The 19,506-nt window shown below is 31.4% G+C and overlaps 2 protein-coding genes across 10 annotated transcripts in view; both read right to left on the bottom strand.

Moving 5' to 3' along the window:
• LOC126753578 (signal transducer and transcription activator-like) overlaps positions 1-4,504 on the bottom strand; it is a 28,691-nt gene extending 24,187 nt beyond the window's left edge. For 8 of the 9 annotated variants that reach the window (XR_007666172.1, XR_007666194.1, XR_007666169.1 and 5 more), the window contains exon 1: positions 4,142-4,504. The gene's annotated coding sequence lies outside the window, so the exon portion shown is untranslated. Of the gene's footprint in view, positions 1-3,400; positions 3,517-4,141 lie in introns of those variants that run through there. The other variant, XR_007666170.1, reaches the window with a different exon arrangement.
• A 3,443-nt stretch (positions 4,505-7,947) lies between these two features.
• On the bottom strand, positions 7,948-16,368 carry LOC126753623 (signal transducer and transcription activator-like). Its single transcript, XM_050465223.1, has 12 exons — positions 16,153-16,368; positions 11,732-12,378; positions 11,583-11,668; positions 10,718-10,844; positions 10,539-10,656; positions 9,846-10,065; positions 9,526-9,783; positions 9,257-9,442; positions 8,869-8,953; positions 8,731-8,810; positions 8,630-8,660; positions 7,948-8,447 (listed from the first exon to the last, which is right to left on the bottom strand). The coding sequence occupies exons 2-12, from the start codon at positions 12,310-12,312 to the stop codon at positions 8,336-8,338; spliced, it is 1,884 nt and encodes a 627-aa protein (XP_050321180.1). The 5' UTR covers positions 12,313-12,378; positions 16,153-16,368; the 3' UTR covers positions 7,948-8,335.
• Between the last annotated feature and the right edge of the window lie 3,138 nt (positions 16,369-19,506).

Below are 19,506 nucleotides of genomic sequence, written 5' to 3'. Positions count from 1 at the left end.
CTCCCTCGATTTCTTCTTGACATAAATTGCTTTATAAGTTTTTATTGTTGTGGCCTTGGGTCGTTCACCATGATGGTGAGTTTTCAGAGATCCATTTTCTCTAGGGTTTTTTTTTTAATGAAGCTCACTGTTGATTTATTGACATAAAATTTTTTGTTGTTAATTCATCGATATTTTTTTTTCCAAAATAATAAGCAAATTTGATAACATAACCATAATTTGACTTATATTTTTGGTCTCCCATGAGATCAAAAATAATATACAATATAACAATATGTTCTAAATACAAATAAAGAGAATTTTAACTTTGTCATAAATATTTATTTGTGTTTTGCGTACAGAATGCAAAATGGTTATAAAATAATTTGTAATAAACTGCGACCGGTCTATGTTTGTCGCGATAAATATTGGGAGTTTGTCTTTTAATTTTGAGTACTATACGAGATGTTTTAGCATTGTTGTTGTAACGGCAAAAAACAGTCCTGAAGTAATTTTGAGGCATGGTGCGGAGTTGATAGTCCTTGGCCGGTTAAAAATCCGTGTGACCGATCAAAATTATTATTGTTTAAATTTTTTTTTTACTATGGCAGATTAATATAAATAATCGATAATGAAGAACGATTTATAAATATATGTCCATACACACTTACATTTAAGTATTTGGGTTAGGAAAAGAGCACATACTCACTTCTGCTTTATTTTATTCAGCAGATTTAACTGTATTGTTACTTTTAATGTAAACGTATACTTGCATTTATACAACTATTACGTACTATATTTTCTTTGGCTTTATCTATGCACTTCAATGTTTATTTGTTTACTTGGTGGATAGCTGATATGACTAGAAATTTCTGTAGATACAGCAATTGCACCTGTTGCAGGAATATTCCATTGTATTGAAAAACAATCCTTGCATTCCTTCTCAATTATCAATAACACAATAAATGCAATATAAAATATTATTAGAAGGTTTTTTTCGTTTGTATGGCAAGCAAATTATAATAAAAAAAAGTTTTGTTTAAAACAAGCCAATTGAAATGAAAAATTCAGACAATCTCGGCAGTGTTAAAAATTATAAATAAAAGCTAACTATATTTATTTATGTGAATGCAACTATGTATATATAAAATGTAAATGCATTCTATAACACATAAAGTTAGTTAACAAATTAAGCGCTAATCAATAGTTTATGCTGACGCATAGCACAAAATACCAAAAGCGGCAATTTTATTGGAATCCGATGTTTTTGATAACCCCACCGCTCCCATTTACACAAACAAATGTATTGATCAGTATATTTTGCACGGAAGTATATAAACACTTTATATATAGTAAAAATACATTTAATCACAAATTAGCTTTAGCACACATTAGCGTTTACATTCCGATAATTATAGACTTATGAAATAAACGAATTGATGGAAGTGCGCATCGTTCCCACGACAGTCTGGTCTACATAACCGGAAAAGACCTGGATTTTTATCCGCCCAAAACTGTCAGCTCAGCAACATTCCTTCAAATTATTTCAGGGATGTCTTTCTGACTGAATTCGATTTTTGTGATATCAACCAGATATTTGGAAATATCTTGGAACTTATAAATTAAATACTATGTAAGTATGTAATTTAAGATTACCGCTGCTTTAGTAAATATTAAATACTTACAAACGTTCTCGTTTATTCTATTTTAATATACCGATTATAAGTACTAAATGATAGGATATCATAAAGAAGATTAGGGTAGGTTAATTTGTATTATCAATGTTAATTCCCCTTCCGGCCTATGAATTCTGTATAAATTCCGGTCGGATAACTAAGGTATTATTATTAATAGTATAGTATTAAAGTGCACAAAATATTTGTTAAATATTTTTTGTTTATGAATTCGAATAGAAATGTTAAATTCATTCTCATTTGTTTCGCAGAAACAAATTGCTAACAAAAAACTAGTTCTATAATTAAGCGCCAATAACAGCAATCCTAAACTATCTAACTACGAAACTGCGCGGCAAGAAATTGTGTTAATGTGCAAAATATGTAAATTAAATAACGCAATAGAGTGAACGTTCATGCAGGCCGCGTTCGTTTTAAATATTCGCGCCATACAAGAGCAAACGATTTGGAAAGACTACTTCATACACATACATATGTACAAAAATACATACATACATACATATATTACTATAGTATAAAAGCAAACGGGTGTAACGACATTGCCAACCATATAATTAATACAAATTTAATCGACTAGGTTATAAACAGCACCTCGCTCCCACCCACATTTCAACCAAATAGAGATTTTTGTTTGATTGTGTTTGAGTGGAGAAGTTCTTGGAGCAAAAAATTATGAATGGAAATTAAAACTTCATAAGCAGAAAATAAATATAAAAGTCTGCAAAATATATGAATAATACATACGTATATTTTAACATAATTATCCCTATACACCGAAAAAACTCCTAAACCCACGGAAGAAGTCAACAATCCAATTGCTAGTAAGATCATTATTTTTTTACAGATATTCCTGTTAGGGTTAAGAAATTGTAAACAAATTATCGAAAGCGATACAATTTGGTTTAAATAACTAAGCCTGCAACAAGAAATAATTATTGTGGAAGAACTCTCACAATACCAACTATAACAACACCGCTAGTGAATAAAAATGAAACGTCATGAAAAACCCGACAAATTACAACGTAGTACGTATATATGTACAAATGTGTGAAACGGCTGCAGAAAAAATTGAGACGATTTTACTAGTCAACTAGTTGTAATTGCTGAGCATAGAGATTACAAAAAAATTATAATGGATGAGAGATAGAAATCAATATTTATGAAAATTAACTAGTATTATATTGATTAGCTCAGTTACGCAATAAAATATCACATATTATTAAAACACATTCTGTCAATTTGGAGATTCATAGTTCTGCAAATAGATAATGAACTTAAACCATTTAAAATAACACAAATGTCTACACACAATAGAATAAGGTAGCTTTATGAATAAAAATTGATATTGATAAGTGATAGCCAAGTTTTTGTTCAATTTGTTTCGTACCCTTTTTATTGTATGTACTTATTTACCAGTAACAGTTCACACACCAATGATAATTTACAAAGGTAGAAACACAAAGCTTCTTATTTGTCCTTGCATTCAGCTCACGGTTCTGTTGCATCAGGCCTCTCCGACGAGGCCATATCGGGTAAAATATTTATAAATATGTATACCATTGTATATCAACACAAACAGCCTCAAATGCCCACCTTCTTTTTCAGACGTTCTCTGTCCTAACCTTTCATAAAAAATAGTGTGTATTATACATATGTATATACATAGGTACAACAACACCTGGTTTATTTTTAAAACATACTTATTCACTTCATTTCTTCGCACTAACCTTTTCAACTATAAAATCTTCTTAAATATGTATTCGCGTATCAATTTGCCACTTAAATTCCGATGTTTTCAATTTATAAGTATTTTCAAATATTTTGTTTTCTATGCACTCAAATTCTTTACCATAAAACAAAGTTGCATTAAAATTCACTAATAAAAATTAACTCGAGAACAAAATTCACGACACATGAAATAGCCGAAGTCTTTTTTCGTTCTGCTCTGCTATCGGCGTCATATGTAGTTATTTTTATGCACACGGTTGTATTTCGATGTATACTAATGTGGCCATATTAATGTTAGTTTCAATATTATAAATGTGTCCATAACAAATTAACCTGGAGGTAGATGATCAAGAACTTGCTTTCACACAATCTACTTGTTGATGAAAATTGAAAGCCGTGACGTAGGCTGCAACCAACTTAATAATCAATAATTGTTTCAAAATGCCGTCGTCATGGAAACCACTTCAAATTATTGAAAATTTCGCTGAATTTATCCATTCAGTTTTGATAAAATACTTGAAAATTGGATTAGACTCTACTTGTTCTGCACAATTTAGTGCATTCAATGCTACTCTTTGTGAGGAATATTTTGTAAATTTATAAAAAACACTCAAGAATATGTAACTTTTTATATTTAAAACGTAAATAGATAGACAGATATATATTTTAAAATTGCTTTAATCCGTCTTAACAAATTCCGCGGAAATGGCAACCTTAATACATTTTGTTTGTCAACTCACCTACACTTTTCACTGCAACTCGTTTTGTGGGTTGTTTTATCAGTGGCTTCTTATCTTACAATTCCTTCATGTATGATTGGGGTGCGCTTATGATTCTACGTGCCCTTGCCTACGGCAAATGCTTTTTCAAGGATTTTTTGTTTAACACACAAAGGAAAAGCGCAACACGTTGATCAGCTTTCAAGGAATGCAATTTCAGACTTATGCACCACATTAAAACCCTTCCAAATAACACTCACTACCGGTTTATAATATGTTTGCTAGACTCTGTTGAAAGTATAATGCACTTGAATATAATTTAATAAATTAATTTTCGAGCCAACGAAAATACTTGCAAACGCAATCGATATCTTTTACACTAGTTTATTGTGAATGGCCAATTAAAGAATGTTGCCACGTTCCATATTTTTAATAAAAATACCGTTCACAATAATTCCTCCAAAAATACTCAGATTTTTAGCATTCATTTACAACAAATTCAATAAGCATTTCATTTCTTACTAGCAATAAAATCCAATCTTCAATTTAATAAATTGAAATTCAACTTATATACATAATAAATGTTGTATTCCTACAGTTTTTATAAAGACTTATTCATATAAAACGAGTCGATATGGTAATATAGTAAAATAAGCTATGTGAAGGGTATTAATATAGCACTTTGCTATTTAATGGCATAAAATCATTTACTTTAGCCATACCAAAGATAAAATAACCTTCACTGGTGCATTTCTTATAGCATGGAAGGCAATTAAAACATATTTTATCTTAATTGTGCTCCGCCAGTGTGGCAGCTACATCCTACAGTGGTCCGATCTGAATAAATTTTCGGAGATTATAGCGCTGCTTCCTTGGATAATAACCAGTGTTCTATACAAGGACTTGATTTTGACCGATCAGCATGGCAACTAAGTATATGCTTTAGTGGTCCAACAAGAATGATAGAATACATTCTATTCTATCATTCTTGGTGGTCCAATATCAGCGATTCTGACATATGAGCAGCTTCCTATTATTTTCATAGTACATCGAAATCTTTTACATTGTCTTTTCAACATCTGAAATGTAAAAAAAAGCGCTTGGTCTACACCTTAAACACTTCTTTTTATCCAATTACAGTATTAGTTATTCAATCTTTCGAGCTTCAATTCCTTATGGACCCGTCAACATTTGAATTTATTGAACGAGGGTGGGGACTTCTTGGTTTCTATTTTATATTTCACAGAAAAAAGTCTTAATACGCATATACAGACATGTATGTTTATTAATTAATTGCGCTTTGGAGTGCAATTCTCTAGACTGTTCACCGCCCACTTTAACACAAAACTTGCACTAAGCACCACATGTACGCTGTGCATTTGTATTGTGCATAAATTAGCGGATAACATTAATATGTCTCTATGTCTAGTAATAAATAGTTAGAGAACTAGTCTCACACAGCAAGAAAATAACAGCACAAGAAAATCAACCGTAATAAATGGATGGAAATGATAGACAAGAATTGTGGGCAAACCGGGTATTGAAAAATAAATTTCGCAATGAAATGAAAATATTGGAAACGAACCAATGTGAAACGAGCAATGGCGCTAAACAAAACAAAAAAATACAACAAAATAATTGATTGTTGATTTCACAGGAAAAAGGTTAGAGCGCAAATATTAGCTTTAAATACATAGAAGACATATGTACATACATACATACAAACATGCAAGCAAACCATAAATATTTCTTGATATTTGTTAAGTTTGTTGAGGTTTATATATGTACTACATATAAAGGGTCCATAAACATACATATATGTATGTATACATACATACGTTCATTTATAGACCAATTTTGAATTAATTTTTTTGAGTGTTCTTGTTGGAATAGCAACAATTAAGTTTTCAATTACTTTTCTAATACTATTTATGTATATTAGATTGAAATTAAATTCAAACAGAAGGAAATGATTAAATCAAAAAATTATTGAGTTTAGTTATGTATTTCCTTTCTGTTTTAACTGCCTTGCTTTCTGTAGAAAATCACTGCCACACTGCTTTAAAGAAAACCGGAGACAATAAATCATCATATCTTTTGGAAATTTCAAAATTTTTAATTGGGTTTTTTCGTAAAAAAACTCGACTTGACGTTAGTTTTAAATCAACAAAAGTTAATGCCTCAAAGTTTGCGGGTTAATACGGAATTCGCATAAAAGAAGAACAACAAAAAAATATCAAAATTGTGTATATTTTATATCATATAATATTAAAAATCAAAATTCATCCAACACAGAGTCGTTTTTTTTTTACTCAGTAAGCTTACATAGACAACTAGTCTTCGTTTTTTTTATTTTGCGAATTTATCCTCAATATGGAATTATTTGCCTTTGAATGTCGAAATTATTGTAAAATAATTACACATCTTATATCGAATCAAAGGACTTTCGAATATATAATAATATTTTATTTCCAAGAATACTGGTGTCATTTAAATTAGTTACTCTTTGTTAAGACTGACTTTACAACAAACGAAGTTGTCTTTCGGAAAATATGTCGGGAGCAATTAAAAATATATAATATTATTCCAGAGGTTAGGATTAACACGTCCAAGCACATATAACTTATTAATTTTATAAATGATATTTGCTAGCAAATCTGTACATATCTGTGTATGTAGTATAAGTTTCAATAATTTGCAAAGTTTTGTTTTTGCTATTAAATGTTGAAATTACAAATTTTCAATTTTTTCCAAGCTGATCGGAAACTTACGTGACATTTGAAGTGGCGGCGGAAACTAGTGCTGCCAGATCAGTTGAGTTGTGATTCATACCTAGTTAGTTCGAATACAATAATATTTTTTATGGTATATTTTAAGTACATATATATAAAATATTTGTTCTATAAATTTTAACGTTATTAATTCTTTCGCTACACTAAAATTAAGCAATTGGTAACAAAAATCAACGATTAACAATCTATTACCAAATATTTAGATAGAGAATGGGAACAACTTACTATATTTTTCAAAATACTGGTAACTCTGTCAAGCCGCTTTGTCAAGTTTCCGCCGCCATTTCAAATGTCAAACATTTGCTTCCGATGCTCGTGGTAGAGATGAGAGAAAATAGTGAATTTTGAAAAGTTTATAACCATTTGTGTATTTGTTGTACTGTGTCTTTCTTCATTAAAATGAAAGCTGCATATCTACACACTATTTGGAAGTTAATGTTTCTTCAGATTGTGAGATAGTTTCAAGTTTGAAAAAAACGTCTTAGCCATTTACACTAAATCACATCATGTGCACAGGTAATGCGTTAAAAACTTTAAATACTTTACTATTACGTTGAATTTTGATGTCATTGCCTGAAAAGGCCTTTTTTGCGAAATAAAAAGAGGATTGTATCATTTGGGTTAAGATATATTTGAAAAAAATTTAATATTTTACGATTTACATGCGACAGCACAAACCAAAAGGTATTCCACTAGGGCAGTGATTCCGGTCTTCTTCGTAACCTAAAACAAAATCGCTAGGAAATATTATCCATACAATGACCTGAGAGTAAAAAAATATGAATTTTACCCAAAATGTTGGTAACTTTTGCCTTTGGTAGGTCAAAGAACATGTAGAAATAATTGATAGTACTCCGATCATTTCTAGCTGGTTTGAAATAAACTAATTAAGCTCATTGAACTGAGTGAGTTCACCTTAGAAGGATGTAACTTTGCAAACTTTTGTTTTTAATTTCACACTTAGAATGTAAAAGAACCGTCCTAAATCCCAAATGATGTTTAATCATTAAATGATGGATTAAATAAGCGAGTTAATACAATTGATTATACTTTTTATTAATTATATAATACATAAATATACAAGTTAATAAACATTTATAAAAAAAAAAAGAATATAACTACAAAACTGGCTACTACACAAGTATGTATAATCGATATATTTTTTAAACATATACGATAATAATATAAAAAACTATAAAATGTACAAATATTAATGTTATAAAATATATAGAAACTTTTTATATGTATAAGATTTAAAACTAACTACTATACAAGTATTTTTCATAAATAGTGTTTTGCAAAATTACTCATGAAAAAGTGATTAAAAACTGTTAACAATTTCTAATATCTATCTATTTGATAATATCTGTGTACTTGTATATACATATATGTACATAGATATATGAAGAACCTTATTTGGAGCTCAAACTCCAATCATTGATGATCCAGAAGACATAATTTCGCTTAAGGAAAAGTCATCTGTCGATGCTGTTGATTCTGAGATATCCAAGCCCTGCCATTCATTGCGATTGAAACTATTGACAGTAACACATAAAAGTATTTGCAAATAGTTAAATTAAAAAGTAAAAATATGTTTTTTTCATATTGATACATAAAATTTTCCTGTATGGGAATGTTTTCGGGATCTTATTCAAGTGTGGTTATCAAAACACATGCAATCTTGGTTAGATGATAGAAAATGGTATAATCAACTCACGTTTGATGATTGAAGAAATTTAAATCATTTTCTGTAATAGTTTAATAGTATACATTTTATTATACATTTTATATATCATTTTTGATAATGAAATATTTTACCAAGTTGTTCGATTGGGAAACTCTGCATATTCTGCATGCTGGCATTGTCTGCAACAGTAGCTTCAGAAAGTTGAGGCGAACTAGGGTAAAATTAAGGAATTCGTTTATGTACTTTTCGGATTTATATAAAGTACTTACGTTTGATGGCCATTAGAAGTGGGAGGGGTGGTAATTTGCACTTTTATTCCATGGCCTACATAACCATCTTTAGATGTTGCCGAAACTATGAAAAACAATTTAAATTCAATATACATATACATATGTACATATGTCTTATATATTTTTTCTTATTAAAAAAGGTATAGTTGTAGTAAGAAATTGGTTCAGACAGCCTGCCCAAAAGAAGTCAGAACTGTGACAAATGATGGAAAAATATATAAGGCTTGTACCTATGGCGACTATAACTTTTTGCACGACGTAAGTCGAATAAATTGAGTATTTTTTTATTGTAACGTTACATTTAGTTTTTTTAGATCCAAATATTGCATAATCATATCTACATAGTATGCAGAATCCGCATAATTACCATTTAGCGTTGTGGGTGAACTAGAGAAAGCAATATTACTGGGCATCATGGTGGGATATACGACCTTTAAAACATCCAAATCTCGTATACTATCAGCCAAGGAACGTATTTGCAAGTTAGCGCAATTCCACGGCGCCAAATATATTATGTTCCCACAGTAGTCACGATAGGCAATAGTTATGCCACCTAAAATTTATGATTTCAAATTACGCATTCAATATATTTGTATGTATGCCTGTATGTATGGATTTATATGAAAGCGTTATTACCTTTTTGACTATCCGAGAAGCGAAGTAGGAAAGTCCCCATGGCTTGTTGCGATAATATTTCCTTGGTTTTAAACTTACTTATAAATCCGACAATATGTCCATCCTTCCATATTTGCTGGAAATACAGCTTTGTCAATTTCATTATGCCATAGAACCAATCCCAAAACGTAAAGCCACAGTCAGGCAACTTATCTTTGCAGAATTGTGAATAACTTATATACTCGTTAGGCTGAACAGCTTCGCCTACGAGTTTTTTGTCTGCCAATTAAAATGAGGTTTAATTTTAAAAAATTATGTGCATTTCGATTATTTCAACTTACGAAGAACTTCCAAATTTTCTGCAGTCAATTGACGACCTGTATAGTAGGCGAATCGCAAATTTAATGTCTCCAACAGTTTCATATAATGTACTCGCTCTGGCACTTTGAATGGTTCACGTTCGATTTCGGAGAACGCATTATCCCAGGTAATTGTGGCCCAACCCTGTGGTGCTTGATTATCGTGCACCACAACAACCATGGGTAGACTGAGCGCCCAGCACTAAATATAAAATGAAGATGCAAATACAAAAGTAACTTTTGCGAATGAAAATCATACACAGTTTTATAAAACTTAAGTGAAAAGAAAAATCATATTCTCTTTAGCTATACTATTCTCGTCAAAGTAGGCTGTTTTGTTCAAGTTTCCCAAGTAGTAAGATGTCTGTTGGCGTTTTATGTTTATATCTCATATATGTTCGAGTGCAAATAATTAAGATTATTAGGTACAGATCTCGAAATGACGTCTTCATATGCATAAACATCAAGCAAAGCGCGTAGGTCGCTGTTTAAGAAATCGATCGAACCTCTCCTACCTCTCTAATGGTAAATTTTCACATTTTAAACGATTGTGTCGTCACTTGAGTTGGATGGATGATCTTACGACCCTTCTTGATCTCGAAACATATTCGTAAAGTCTTAATAATTCCGAAAATGCATCATTTCAAATATAATTTATGCTTTGGGCAAACTTACATTTATCGCATATCCCTTATATACCGCGGTTGTGTAAAAGAGCAAAGCGTATTTGCCGTCTGCAACAATTTCGGAACCCTTCTTCTCGGAGCGTTTGTTGTCGTGGATTATAAGATTTCTGTAATAAACACATATAGTAATTTAACATAGAAAACTAATATTCTGTATTATGTTCGTACGAAAAATTTGCTGAAAAACTCCTATTACTGGCATCGAATTCCATTTGGCACTCATTTCCTGTCATTTTGCCATTGCATTCTGGTGGCATATGAATATTCTCAATAGTAAGTCGTTTTGCTAGAGCCTCTGAAAATATTGTGAAATGGGAGATTCATTACTTCAAGTTCATGCGTAAATATTTAAATATGCAGTATACTGAATACAAAATTATTGAAAAGGAAATTACGACAGTTTTTTTTGGTTTCTTTTTTGAATTTAGTTTGACAGAAAAAGATATTGTTTACAAGGAAAAGTACATTGTTTACTTTGGAAGTTTGATAGATCGGACCGTTTGTGATGTTAAATTTTTGATACTAAAGATGCTGAAAGTCTATATACCTATGTATGTAAATTTGGGCACACTAGACCTTAGGTCGCAGTGTAATCCTCATCTGTTTATCTCTATGTAGGTAAATTGGCTAGAATCTACAATATGTATAACTCCTAGATAAGTGTGTTTTTAGTAGTCATAAAGAGTTCTACCAAACTGATGATATCGAATTAAAATGGATAGAGAATGGGAAGAATTATATTCTATTATCAAAATCTTAAAAGTCATCGAACTCATGACTTTCTATCTTGGTCTCAGCCAAACTAAATATTTAGAATTTGTAAATATAATTAAGAATTATGTCGAAATGTTAAAAGAACAAAGAAATAAGAAGAAATGTATCCTTTATCTAGCCAAAAGTATGTATATATGTATGTTTTGTAAGATCTACGACAGAAGCTATCTCACACCGCTAAAATAGTTATCGGATATAAGATCTTTAATCATATCTACCGATATTAACTCTACGTAAAAAACACACATAAAAATTTTACCTGAGAGTATTTCACATTTTACAACTGGGTTGCTCAAATTGATGCCCAATTTATCACCGATCAACCAGCGCACAGTTGCCTGAAGTCTGAAAGTACCATGAAATAGTATATTTGTTATTCATTGTTTAACCACATACATATTTACTTACTTGGAACCCTTTTTCTTCACCTGTGGTGGTTGCTTTTCGACGATGAATGTTGAAAAAATGAGTATGTTATGTAAGGTCTGTGCATGTGTCAAGAACTCATTAAGTGTTGGGTCATCTCCAAAATGCAGCAGATTACTTATAAATAATGTAATGTCTGCCATGCGATCCATTAAGGACTCCACAACAAATTGTATACCATCTAAATTGGTAGGGAACGGCGCACCATTGCCAGCCAAGGCCTGTTTTCGTTGCCAAACTTTCAATGCAACGATCAGCTTGTCCTGAATGACACCATATTCTCTAAGTAGATTACCCACATTCATAATTAAAACATTTTTGCGCTCTGTTAACGATAATGTGCCTGTTGAGGGAATATCCAGTGGTTCCAAACCGCCTTGGTAGCCATTAAAAAAATCGTTGGCGATGATTTGATCGTTTTGAAATGCCAAAAGTGATACGCGCATTTGTGCGATGCCATCGGCTAAATTTTGTAAACTTGTATATAACGGCATTAAATCATCGTCCGTCAATGGCGGCAACATCACACCATTTCCAGGTGACATGCTCATATTTACGTCCATAGTGGCTTTTTAGAAGTTTAGCCCTAGCGTTTGCAAACAAGAATTCGATAACCTCAGAATGTAAAACTGTAAAAATCGTGTAAACAATTGAGCTCGTGAAATTCGGAAATTTCTAATCTATTGCATTTTACTTCACATTCATATACTTTTTAGGAATAAAAGTGTCGAGATAACTTATTTTTTACGCTTCAAAAAAATGTTTGATAACAAAAATAGCTTAAACCATGATGTACAAATAGCTGACATAAGATATGTATATATTTTTTTTAATACTGTTTTCTAGCTAAAAAAAAATTGTGTTTTTGGGAATATTTGTGGTTACTTGAAATGACCACAAAGGTTATTAGTGTTATAATACAATACTATCTCTTAATTCTGTGTTGCACAACCTAGTGCTGTTCCCATTCAAGGGATCGTGGGTTCAAGTTAAGTTTCGGCGTTTAATAGTAAAAAGCGTTACAAAAGATTACATGTGGCCCAATGTTTATTAGTTTTCAAGGTTTGTTTGTTTTTTATTTATTGTGTTTTTTAATCACAAAAGTTGTGTACATCGAGGAAAGGGAGCAAAACTGAACCACAAACTATGAACGATAATTTTAGAACAAACTGCTTAGCGGTCATTCCCATTTCCGCACGAAATCAGTAGAAGTCAGAATGTACCATACGATATTAAATTACTGTTTGTGTCACAATCGAATCGGCGCGGGTGGTGAGGTTAAGTAACTATTGAACCGCCTTCGTAACGTAACAAGAAAGCAACGACTTTTTGCGCTTAGAAACGAGGAAAAGAAACACAATTTTAAGCAACCAAATGTAGAGGTTCAAATCAATAAATTAAATGGACTTTAAAGCTCGACGAAGATTCTGTTATGGTTGTTTATCAGCTAAAGAAGTCGGGGAAGTCAAGTGTTTATTGATAGCATAATTGGTAAAGATCTTTGTCTGCTCATTTTTATAGAAATTAGCTTTTCCTGCGGCTTCGTTCGCATTGAATGCTTTGAATAAATGTCAAAGATTATTAACATTAACAAATAACTAATTAAATGTCCATATGTTATAGCACACGAATATTAATAATCGTCGCGATAATCAACTTCTTAGTGGTGGGGTTAACCCAAAATTTTGTCGATTGATGCTTTTGACGCATTTTTGTTTTGTTAGATTTTGAAAATTGACATACAATCATATCAGCCGAAACAAATATTTTCAATTTATGAAATTTATTGTACAAACAGAAATCGAATTTAAATTTCTTGAATTGTAATTTATTTCATCGAAAGTAATTGCAAAATCGACGGTGGGTCGATTTAAAAATTTAAAATTTCGTGAGAATATCTTGTCCAATGAAAGAGTTCTTCATATACTATGTACTCCATAGGATGTAAGAATCGTATTTTGATAGTTTAGTTTACATAAACGCTACATGATATAGGTTGATGATCCGATCTGAACACTTTCTTCGGAAATTGTAATGTTAGCTTGGCCCATAAGCCTTGCCAAATGTCGTGAAGATATCTTGTGAAATAAAAACAATTTGTTCGGATAGTATAGGATTGCCTTGGACAATAATCCTTGTAAATTTTCGTGAAGATATCTTGTCAAACAAAAAGGTTTTCTCATACAAGTACTTTCTTTTGATCGTTCAGTTTGTATGGAAGCTATATGTTTGTTTGGAAAGTAATAGGAGTCGCCCCGGGCGCAACGCCTTGGGGGGCGGCAAAACGATCTTCGCTGTTTTTTAATATTCAGAAAAATACTTCCACAAATTTGTTTACAAAATTTATTATAAAAGGTAAAGAATTGTACACTCACAATGTAATAATCTGAATAACAATGAAAAATATTAATTTTTACTCGAATACTCTTCAGTCTTTGAATTTGTCTTACTTATATCTTTTGGCTTATATCTTTCTTAAAAATAGTGATAGAACTTAAAGATGCACTTTTCTAGCTTTGTTTAGCGACGTGTCACTCTCACAGTTACCCTATGCTTTGAATGTAACAAATACTTTTATTTCTGCAAATTTTCAAAAATGGTATTTAAAAACTCCAATTCGGGCAAAAATTCCTGCAAATTGTGGAAATGGGTTTTTTCTATGGCTTTTAATAAGATGTCTTTTAAATTTACTACCAATTTCCTCAAAAACCGTATTGTGAGAATTTTGGAACTTCAGAATTTGCGTCTTCTTGCTTCTAGTTCCTAAATTTTATATACTTAATATCGAAGATATTTTGTAAAAATTCACTTTTGTTCGAACCACCTCATGAAACTTGTAGGTAGGTAAATAAAGGGGGGCGGCAGAACATCCTTGGCCCCGGGCGCCCGAAGTTGTAGCTACGCCACTGCAGACGAATATGGTTAAATCGACTAAACTCGTCGCGTTGCTCATTTATGTATACATATGTATATATTTTTTATAGAACCTCCAACGTTTTCTTCTGGATATACAAACTTCAGGACAAACTTAACACACAAATGATTTTTTTATTATTTTAATTAAGCACTCCTTATTTTAAAATCCATTAATTATGTTATAATATTGATTTGATAAAAAAATAATCTAAAGAGCCAAAAAATATTCTTAAACAATAAAAACACGTCATAAAAATATTCTAGACAATCATTAAAAATATATGTGTGACTGTTGCTGTAGATTTCTTGCGAATTTCACAGGAAAATGAGTCTACTTACATATGTGTGTATTGTTAGTGAGCACATACACACACATGCACAGCACACACGATAAGAACATGAAATGTTTATAAATATTTGTAAGTTTTGCATCCAGTGAGACTCTTGGGCACAAAAGACATTAGATCGTGGTGCAATCCTCATTTGTTTATCTGTCCAGTTAGATATGTCTACGTAAGGTTAATGTTTATAACAAGCTTGCCCACGCCTAAATATGTAAGATATGTACATACGTATAATAATACTTGCATGCATATTTACGATTGGAACTTTAATATGATTTAAAAATTATTAAAAATCACTTTATATTTCGGTTATATATTGTTATTGCTAGACATAATAAATATTGGAGACAATTGTACATATAATAAGTATAAGCTGATTCATTTTAATATATATATACATACATGTACATACATACGTGCATTCGAACAATATATCGTCACCTAAAATGCAAAATAACGTAACATCACTTTTCATAAGTTTACGCGCGAAGGAAAAACGTTATAATAGAAACCACTCCTATTGAAATAAAATTTGAGTTTTGGTTATAAATTGGTTATCAAACACTCATATTCAAACAGAATTTTGGTTATAAAATAGTTATATATTGGTTATTATATCTGACAGCGATTACCAGTTATTTTTTTCATGATACGTTGTTTTGCATTTTAGGTGGTGATATGTGATATGTATATACATATGTATGTATGCAACATTGCTTAAAGTCGCTGGCGATTACTTTCAATCTATCGTAAAACAACTTTAATTAATGCATATACCTTTTAATAGCTTTTAAACATGTACATATGTACATATACATATATGTACGTACATATGTCTAAAAAATAATTTGTTTTTATTTTCACTATTTTTGGATTATTAATAACGCGTACATGTATAATTTAATTGTGCACTTATTTTTTTAAGCGATAAGAATGAACGGGAAACATCGTACGGATCTCATGATTACAGCCATTTGTTGCAAATAATAATCTATTCATTTATATGCATGTATGCACATACCATAAAATTGAATGCATCGCACTTCTACGATTCAGGTTTTGACTATACTATAAGCATAAACTACATTGCAATTATTTACATTCATACGTTCATACATAAATACCCCACAGTAGTCAACTCACTTTGTAACACTACCAATAACTAATATGAACGAGTTTATTTTTATTTAAACGATATTAAGATTGTTTACTAAGTAGTTGTTGTGATTAGCTAGCACAAAAAAATTTATTAAAATTTATATATTTTTTTAAACTATTGCGCGCTAAATTAGCGCTCTTTATTCACTGAATCAACGTCCGATAATCACTGTGCGATTGCCACTGCCGGCTCTAAATAAATAATAATAAAATGCTAAGCACTTGCGGCTAGCAGTAAGAATATGCCAGGGTAGCATTGAAATGTAATGCTACACTCAACAGGAAAATATGTGCATTTATGTACATAAATAGTGAGTATTTTTTCTATCGAAAGGTTACGGCGTTATATATAGTTAGAATTTTCAAAAACTCGATTTTTTTATATTATTTTCTTAAAATTTAAAAAGACGTTTCAGAGTGCTTGGAAGTGCATTTAAAACTTTAAACGCGTTTTTCTCAAAATGATGTTTCAAAAATCTTTGACCAACATTATTCGAAAACTCCTAAACCGATTAGTCTCAAATTTTAACACGAGCTTCTTAAATATATTTTTTAGTAATTAATCCAAACATTTTTCATACCGATAAATATTTTTTTTATAAACAATTTAAGACCGAAATTTTGGTCACAAATCGATTTTTTTTGAGGGAACCACCATTTTCTAGATTTAACATTACTTTAACGAAATCTGTTTCGTTTTTTCAGAGGATCCAGGTCAGAGATATAGTGGCCACCGCAAAACGTCTATTTTGAGAGGTGCTCCCGGAGATCAGCGGTAGTTTCTTTCCAAATAAATATTTTTACGAATACAGTTAAATGATATAAATTCAAAAGTTTTAACAGAAAAATTTCCGGAAAAATGGTTTTTTTCAGCCTTCGAACTGTTTATATGTAACTCCTTAATCCAGTCTAGACCGTTAAAAAATGGGCTAACTTTGAAAATTTTATCAGGGAGTAAAGAACAAGGAATCTTCTAGCAATTATTGAGAAAGCACAAAGTTACAAATGTAAGTATAAAAAAATATAGACATTTTCATAACAAAATTATGGCCACTCTGCCAATCTTCAGAATCACTTTGGATGGGTGTCGGTAATTTTATGACAAGAGTGTTGTCAGAGTGACAATCTAGCAACTTGTGCTATCGGAAATAAAAACAAGCATAACCCAAAATTTGCTAATAAAGTACGTATATGCGTTTCAAGCTTTAGATCAATTTTCCGCTAAATGGCGAACTGCGAAAGTGTCCGAGTTCCGTCGCTCGGTTTAAAAAATGAAGTTGAACGAAAAACGATTAACAACTTTTAGTTTAACTGACTCACACAAGCGCTTCGACGCTAAATCCCATTGTACAATTAGTATTTTATTTCATTATTATATTAGTACAATATAAAGACATAAAATAATTTAATTTTTGGTGCTATTTTCCTTAATCCAAAATTGCTCTTAGCCTTTAAAAAGGGCATAAAGAGCACTTATTATGTTCTCACAAATTAAATTGTTTGCAATTTTTTCCATAATCCTATGTTGGTCTTATCCTTTAAAAAGGAAAAAAAAAACATCTCTTATATTATATTCTCACAACATGTAATAGAATTATTTATCTAACATCCAAAGGATATCGGAACTAATACAGGGTTGTCAAAGTAATAATTACGACAATAATAATTGATTACCGGATGTCGATCCTCACATCCGTTCGTTTTCCGCCTATCCGTGCAAGCGATCACTTGAGTTAACTTGATAAAATGTTGAGAAATAGTTCCTTTCGATTCGAAAAAAAGTAGGTTTTTACAGAATTTTCATATCTCAAAATTATTAAACGAATTGACCGGACTAAACTTTATATATTAAATTTTCCCAAAGAACGCCATCATGAATTCTATTAGCCTTAATAGATAAATCAACCGTTACCATAGATAAAATAGCACCCAAAATCCTTTAACATTACGCAATTTGAAAACATTTCTCATGTCTTCTATTGTGAATTAAATATGCGGTGTGGCCACTTTCTCTTATTTGAGTAAAAAAAATTATTATAATAAACAGTGCCTTCGCGTTATTTAAGAAATATTTTGCATGAAACACATTAAAATGTTTTAATCAAAATCCAAAAGATTTATTTTATTGGTAGTTAATAATATACAGGGTCCCGTGTAGTTCATCATTATGCGGCGGATAAGCGAAACCGCAACGGAACGGAAGTTGTATAGGTGCATGGAATATGTTTTTCAAAAACTCGTATTATCGTGATAAGCAAGACAAAATTTATGCATATTTTACAAAATGTAAAATTTTTGTTAGAAAAAATTAAATATTTACCCAAATGTAACTATTGAAATCTAACCTTGAGAAGATACAAGGTGGGTTCCAAAGTAAAAAAAACAGAACAAATGGTTTTTTCGGCATAATCAATTTATTTTATTCAAAATAGTTTCCTTCTGCTTCAATATAGCTTTTTGCACGGTCCAAAAACATGTCGAACGAGTGTTTTAGCTTGTTGGCCGGTATGGCCGCCAATATGCCGGTGTAAGCCTTTTGAATGGCCTCTACGTCTGCATAACGCTTTCCTTTCATGGGCAAATGCATTTTTCCGAAAAGGAAGAAGTCGCACGGTGCCATATCAGGTGAATACGGGGAGTGGTTAATGGTTAAAATGTGATTTTTGGTCAAATAATCGTCCTTCGAATGTTGGATTCTGATCAATTTTTGATCGTCAGTCAATTTGTGTGGAACAAACCGTGCACACACCTTTCGTAAGCCCAAATGTTCGGTTAAAATGCAATAAATCGATGTTTTGGAGATGATTAATTCCATTTCCATGAATTTCAATGATGATTTCGACTGTTGTTTGATGAATTCACGCACAGTTGTGATGGAATTTCCAATGATCACGGATTTTGATTGGCCCACATGTTGATCGTCATTTATGTCCTCACGACCACTTTGAAAACGTTCAAACCACTCGTGCACTCTGCTACGGGATAGGCAATTATCGCCATAAACTTGTTTCATCAATTGAAACGTTTCACCAATTTTAAAACAAAATTTTTATGTTGGCTCTTTGTTAGAAGCTCATTTTCGCACCTATAACACAAACATACTGACACTTAAAACGCAATAACTTCACTTCCAATCAATGGAATGACATTCTCACTGGACAATCGATAAAGATAGAAAATTCTAACGCACTAGTCGACATATACATAGATAGGTGGCGCCACCAGGGGGACATATGTATACACAGACTTTGGAACGCACCTTGTATATATTTTACAATATATAACATTTTTGTTAGAAAACTGCGATCTCCAGCAGTGATTTCAGCCTTCTCCGTGCAT

The sequence above is a fragment of the Bactrocera neohumeralis genome, chromosome 2 (genome assembly GCF_024586455.1).
Source record: "Bactrocera neohumeralis isolate Rockhampton chromosome 2, APGP_CSIRO_Bneo_wtdbg2-racon-allhic-juicebox.fasta_v2, whole genome shotgun sequence".
Classification (NCBI taxonomy): Eukaryota; Metazoa; Arthropoda; class Insecta; order Diptera; family Tephritidae; genus Bactrocera; species Bactrocera neohumeralis.
This window is presented reverse-complemented; position numbering and strand designations above follow the sequence as displayed.